Source organism: Pteronotus mesoamericanus, unplaced genomic scaffold, assembly GCF_021234165.1.
Source record: "Pteronotus mesoamericanus isolate MK-2021 breed Mesoamerican mustached bat unplaced genomic scaffold, CSHL_Meso_final scaffold_167, whole genome shotgun sequence".
NCBI classification, from domain to species: Eukaryota; Metazoa; Chordata; class Mammalia; order Chiroptera; family Mormoopidae; genus Pteronotus; species Pteronotus mesoamericanus.
Genome location: NW_026555308.1, coordinates 24,121,261 through 24,128,037, shown reverse-complemented (window position 1 = coordinate 24,128,037; position 6,777 = coordinate 24,121,261). Strand labels below are relative to the sequence as shown.

The following is a 6,777-nucleotide window of genomic DNA, read 5'->3' as shown; positions in this document are numbered from 1 at the left end:
TTTCTTTCAGCGTTTATAAATTCAACCATCCCAGCTTTTTTCTTGACTTCTGCAGGTCCTTCACACTATTCTGCGGTACCAGCCTCTTGGGACCTAAACATTTGACTTCACTAAACATTTTACTTTAGTTGACCAAAAGAGATGACACAGTCAGCTGTTTGACTCTCCACTGCTGATCACAGCCTGCAAGATATCTGTATTTTCACTGTTTTTAGCTCCCACATGATTCCAGAACCAGTACTGGATCTCCTTCTTCCATTTCCCCAAGCAACCGTTGCTTAAAAACAGTCCATGCCCAATTTCAGTAGCAGTTGCATCTTAAACCAGTTGCTGGAACAGATTCCTATTCCGACCATAAGCAGAAAATAAACTTATTTGCCCATGCATTCTAGAATCAGTGGAGAGCCTGGAAAACCCAGACTCGGAACTGGGCAGGAGAAGAACAGGCCACATCACGCCATGGAACTAGTTCGGTAATCACATGCTGCTGCCAACAGAAGGATCGAATGACACAGATGGAACAACAACAAGGCCCCAGTCCCCAGATGACCTGCCTCAGCCCTCCATTGGCAGACCATCTGCAGACTCGCTGAACACAACATCCGTCCTGGCTGGCCTCCTGCGTACCCTGTTTTCTCACTGCCAGGACGGGAGCCCGTCCTGGACTCTCACTGGCCTGTGCATTCACCTCACCTGGGTGGGGCTCAAAGTCCAGCCATTCCCAAAACTATATCTAGCTGTTTACCCAAAGAATCTCACCAAGACCTGGGGAACCCTGGAAGCTTCCACCCAGACACAATGTGCACAATGGTACCTGTCCTGCTGTCCCTACTGCTTCTTCTGGGTCCTGCCAACACCCAAGATGGTGAGTTGGGAACCAAGCGCTGGGTATGGAGAAGAATGGAGAGGAGGTAATGCGCAGGATAGACCAGCTGGGAGAGGACCCCAGATGAAGCTGGGATTCCCAGTATGCAGTAGGAATGGGTGCTCGAGGCTGTCGGCAAACTCTGCTCACATACTTCCAGAAGTTTTGAGCCTCTGGACTCATGCTAAGTAAGACCTTAAATAATTAGATTCTAAAATCCTTAGTAGGCAAACAAACAAAACTAAGTCCCAGATGCTCTGGCCAGATAGTCCTGGCCTGATATGCCAAGGCTGAGAGTTCGATCTCCAGTCAGGACACACACAAATTTCAACCAATGAATGCATGAATAAGCGAAACCACAAATCTCTCTCTCTCTCTCTTTCTTTTTCTTTCTCTCTCTCTCTCTCTCTCTCTCTCACTCTTTCTCTGTCTCTCTCTCCCCCAGGTCAAAATATAAAAAGTTCAAAGAGACCCCTAAAACCCAAACAAGTAAAGTGACCTCTCCTAGGTCACAGCCAGGAGAGAGTGGGGGCCACACAGGTGGAACTTGTGTTCCTCTCTCCTTCCAATGGCTGGACATACCTGTCTGGCTGCCAGGGAGAAAGACAGCAACTCCAAAGAGCACTTGTAAAGGCAGATAAACTGGAGGACACTGCAAGGAACAAAGCCATTCCCTCACTCTACAGTTAGACACTACGACAGCGGGCCTGGAAGGCTAGTGACTGGGAAAGAAGCCAGATGGAGGTTGGGCAAAACTAGGGTCAACATTAGGATAGAGTAATGAGGCTTTTTTGGCATACAAAGTGTCAGGATGAAGAAATATAAACTAAATGGTGGAAGTTTAGAATTTATTACATTCACGAACTGTCAGAATGTTTTATAACAGTTGATCACATTTAGATTTTTAATCATATCCTACATCAAAATGTAATTTAGTCAGGGTTCTTTAGAGAAAAGGCATGAATGGCATATATATGCACAGAAAGGGAGATTTCTTTTAAGGATATGGCTCACAGCGTTGTGGGGGCTGAAAGTCCCCACAGTGTGTGGCAGGGTTGATCAAGCACACCGGAAATCCAGAGAAGATACAGTGCTGCAGTCTTGGGTCCAAAGGCAGTCTGGAGGCAGAATTCCTTCTCTTCTCTTCTCTTGTGGCTTTCAATTGATTAAAGCAGGCCCACCACACTATGGAGTATGATCTGCTTCTTGAATGTCTGCTAAAGGAATGATAATCACATTTAGGAACTAATTAGCAAGAATAGCTTCAGTCCTAGAACGAAGAATCTGCCATATGACTTCAACATTAGTAACACCCATGAGAGTGTTACTAATTCATGAATTCTATTATGAATTCATTATGGAGTTAATCATGAAAATGCCCCGCCCCCTCCCTGTTCCTGCATCAGAGTGAAATGCAGGAACAGCCCTGGCAATACTGTGATCCATTCTGGTCTTGCCTTCTGCTGACCCATTCCAGACCATTTCCGGAGGTTTCTAGTCAATTCTCCTTTCCACGCTTTCTAACTACATGTATTGGTCAGGTTCGACTACGTTATGCTCCTGTAACAAGGACAGTTTTTTGTGACTTAACAAATGTCTATTTCTTGCCTCCATGTAAAAATGAATACAGATCCGGCAACTTTTTTGTGCTCCACGGTGACTCAAGGATCCAGGCGGTGTGCATTTTGGGACTCTTCTGCTTCATACTGTGGCCTCCATATTAACCCCCTAAATAGGAGAGAAAGGATTCAAACAAGCTTGCAGGCCTCTGACCGGAAGAAAGACATCACTTCCCCTCACATTCCCTTTTGACAGAACTCAGTCATGGTCCCAATATACGTACAAGAAGACTGAGAAATATTATCTTGCGATGTGCTAAGAGACAACATAATGTAGTAAAAACACAACATGATCTCTGAAATATTCCTAGAATAGAAGTAGAGCCCATTCTCTCAAGTGAGCTTTCAATAGTAGGTGGCTGACAGCGGGGTGGAAAGAGCTGGCGAGGAAGGAAGCCCAGTGACCAGGTCTCCCTTCCTTGTCCGCTGTTGCCAACATTGGGACTCCCCTGCGTGGACCCCACATCTCAACCTTCTTTTTTTTTTTTTGCAGGGCACTACTCTCTGAGCTTCCACTATACCGGGGTGTCCAGGCCCGAGGCCAGCTTCCCCAGTTTTCAGGCCACTGGCTACCTCAATGACCTGGCCTTCCTCCACTACGACAGCGAAAGCGGAGTGGCTGAGCCCTTGGGCCCGTGGACACAGGTGAAAGGAATGGTGGACTGGGAGAAGGAAACTCAATTGCAGAAGGCCAGGGAGGACATCTTCATGGCGACCCTGAAAGACATCATGGGCTATTACGAGGACAAAGGTCAGTGAACAACGGATTGTTGCGCTATAGAGCCTTAGCAAAAGAGGCAGCCTGCATTTTGTAGCAGAAAGGGGTATACAGATGGAAATATTCCTTATCTAAAAAGAGGAGGGGAGAACAAGTGCAGATACACGGACATTTCTGCACACCCGCCCCCACATCACAGCTGCCTTTCCTTCTTCCCCATCGCTTCCCCCATCCTCACTTTCTGACCTCAACCCTCCCAGGAAGTGAAGTCAGTTTCAGCCCTCGCCTAGGCACATCTGACCTCTCAGCTCCACACCTCCACTGTCTGAGGTAGATCCTACTCTAGAAGGTATCAGACTCACCCCCATGCAGGCATGCTAGGTGGGAAGGAAGCTAACCTTGGGGCGATATGACCAGGGTTCAAGTGCTGACTCTGCCATTCACTAGCCGTTTGACAGTGAACAATAATTCCTTAATTATCTGGTCCGAAACTAAAAACAAACAAACAAACAAACAAAAAACCCTGGATCATTCTGCAGGTAATTCCATGAAAGCTAGATCACAGATTGTCTTCATCTTCCCCAGAATCCAATCACCTAAGAAAGCTAATAACAGTTGCTAAAGTGAAATAAAGAGGTTCTGTCTCCCTTCCATGCAAATGTCCTTTTCCAAGAGTTGTTACTAATTGGGAAGGGAGGTGGGCATTAGAGATTTATTTGAAGATATTAAAAACCCACTAAGAGAGATAAACTGAGGATATTATACTGACTCAACTGGAGATATCAACTTTACATATAACTGGGGAAAAAGGAGAAATTGCCTACTGTATTTTAAGCTACAAACAATTTCTATTTAACTTGAAAGTGCACTTTGGTGTGTTAGTGCCCAATTCCTAAGACCTCACATGATAGCGAAAACAAAATTCATTTAAAAGAGACGCTGCATGGGGCTGGAAGATCTGTCCCCAGTCTGTAGCTCTCTGAAGTTCCCTGGCTGGGAAGAATGCATCTTATCTCAGACTGGCCCACAACACTAAAGCATACTCAGTTTCCCTCTCTCTGTCTGCCCTATGTCTGGCTAAGAACCCATTTGCCGAGATGGAGCAGGTTGCATGCTTAGATTTCAAAACCCTTTCTTCCTGTTGGGTTGCAAACTGTGCAGGGGTAAGAGTTATTAAGATGGAGCTGATGATTGATGCCAGCTGACTAATTTCTGGGGGATCCGGTCAGATGCAGGGAATCACACTTTGGAGGGAAGGTTCGGATGTGAGCTTCGGGATAACAACTACTGTGGAGCATTCTGGACATATATCTACGATGGACAAGAGTACATCAAGTTTATCACAGGCATCCCAGGCTGGTTTCCCCGTCAAACAAAAGCTGTGTTTACAAAGGTAAAGTGGGAGACAGAAGGCTCTGTGCAAGCAGCCAAGGACTACCTGGAAGACGAGTGCCCCCGGAAGCTGCAGAACTACCTGCAATACAGCAAGAAAATCCTGGACCATAAAGGTACCAAGTGCTCTCTCTGTCCTGCTTCCCCACACTGAGCTCAGAAACACCAAGCTAATCCCAAGCCAGGAGCTCAGGGGAACATTTCAGGCAAATCCTGCAGTCATTTCTCTGTATGATATGCCTCCTGGCTTGGCTGTGGTGCGTACAATGTCTGCCCAGGAAGGGTGAAGATGAGTAAGTGTGAGCAGGACTGTTTCACTTTAGTGAGAAACAATGGGAAAGAGGGCCACGTCGGGGGAGGAGGGAGGGGTCTCCGTGGCAGAGCAGCAGGCAGATCTAAGGGGCAGGGCTCAGGCTGCAGGAGACAGGCACCCCAAAGCCCACAGTTTCTCTGCATCAGAAGTCGATACGCAGTGCGTGGGCAGGGTGGCTGCTGGGAGGCAAGAAAGGGGCCACAGACATTCCATTGTCCCACAGGGAAAGCTCAAGGAAAGCCTCGGCTTCCCCGATCTCCTCGAAGTTTGCCTGGGGAGGCACTCAGCAGGGAAACATCACCTCCAGACCCTCACCTCCATGCTTTGTCTCTCCACAGACACTCCCTCTGTGTCAATCACCAGCCAGGTGGGCCCAGGAAACAGCAGGACTCTCAAGTGCCTGGCCTACAACTTCTACCCACGACCAGTCAGCATGTACTGGACTCAGGCAGGCAGCCCAGTGGAGACTGATGAATGGGGAGACATTGTGCTTAGTGAAAATGGCACATACCACTCCTGGGTGACAGTGAAAGTCCCCTCTTCGGACAGAGGCCCCTACACCTGCCACGTGCAACACAGCAGCGTGGCCCAGCCCCTCACTGTCCCATGGAATGAGGGGCAGGAATGAGGGGCTGCAGGCGCCTCGGCGTCTGGAGGCCAGGAGCCGCCCCTCCCTTGGGACAGCAGAGGCATGATCTCCACAGTGACTGACATCGCCATCAGCAAGGCCCAGAGAGGCATGAGGGAACAGAGGTGCTGAATTTGGAGACACAAGGCTTGAATGCCGGGCACTGTGCTGACTCACTGCTGCACTCCCCCCGCCCCCCGAACCCATTATCTAGGCTGCGAAGGCGTAGCAACACTAATCAACTAGTCAATGTTCAAAATAAATCAGATTGCTCAGCTGTTAAATGTTGTAGAAATGTCAGCAGAGGGTCTATCATTCACGCGGCCCCCAAGCACTTGAATCATCTGAAATTCGTGGTATCCACGGGAAGCAATATGTCCTGGCCATCTTGACCACGGGCCCCCACTCTACCGTGGCAGGACCACCCGGTACCTTGAGCATTGTTCAGGTGCTCACTGCTGAGGTCCGCCCCGCTTGTAAGGTCACAGAACTCTGCAGCCTCTTTAGTACAATCTGAAGCCTCTTCTCTACCTCAGTTTTTCTGGCATCTGCTTGCGTCCCTGTGACGCTGCCCTCCACTCCAGCTACTCCACCAATTCCACACCACGTTGGCCTTGGGGCCACACACAACCACAGCTTATTTGGGAGGTTCCATCCCTCCAGGATGCACTCCCAGGGGAGCAAGAATCCGCTGGAGGTTCTCAGACTCCTCCCAGATTCATTTGATTGAGAGAGAGAGAGAGAGAGTCTCACTGAGTCACCTGCCGCTATGCACAGGTCAAAGCAAAAAAACCCCAAAAAACAAAAAAACAAAAAATGAGAAGACCAGAACAGAGATCGTAGATGTGACAGTTTTTAAGCCTTGGTGCCACAAATTACCTTCAAAATTCCTCAGTCTCTTACAACTAGCTTGTCTCTCTTTGAAGGATTCTTCTGGGGGTAGTTTAGCAGCTAGACTGGAGGGATGAAGTACTCTGAACTAAGCGGGAAACATGCTGGATATAGGAGCGTAAGACATTCTTTGCCAATCCGTTGTCATTTTGACTGAACGCTGCTTTTTAACTTTGTTCTTATCGCTGGCTAAATAGCTCAGTTGGTTAGAGCATTAGCTCCCTATGCCAAGGTTGTGGGTTGGATCTCTGGTCAGAGCACATGCAAAAATCAAACAATGAATGCGTAAAGCAGTGGAACAACAAATCAACGTTTCTCTCTCCCTACACACACACACACACACACACACAC

The 6,777-nt window shown here is 48.1% G+C and overlaps 1 protein-coding gene across 1 annotated transcript; it reads left to right on the top strand.

Annotated features, from left to right (window-relative positions):
- Nucleotides 1–715: 715 nt before the first annotated feature.
- Nucleotides 716–5,819, top strand: LOC129083840 (zinc-alpha-2-glycoprotein-like). Its single transcript, XM_054589844.1, has 4 exons — nt 716–865; nt 2,978–3,235; nt 4,432–4,710; nt 5,246–5,819. The coding sequence occupies exons 1-4, from the start codon at nt 799–801 to the stop codon at nt 5,533–5,535; spliced, it is 894 nt and encodes a 297-aa protein (XP_054445819.1). The 5' UTR covers nt 716–798; the 3' UTR covers nt 5,536–5,819.
- The last annotated feature ends 958 nt before the right edge of the window (nt 5,820–6,777 follow it).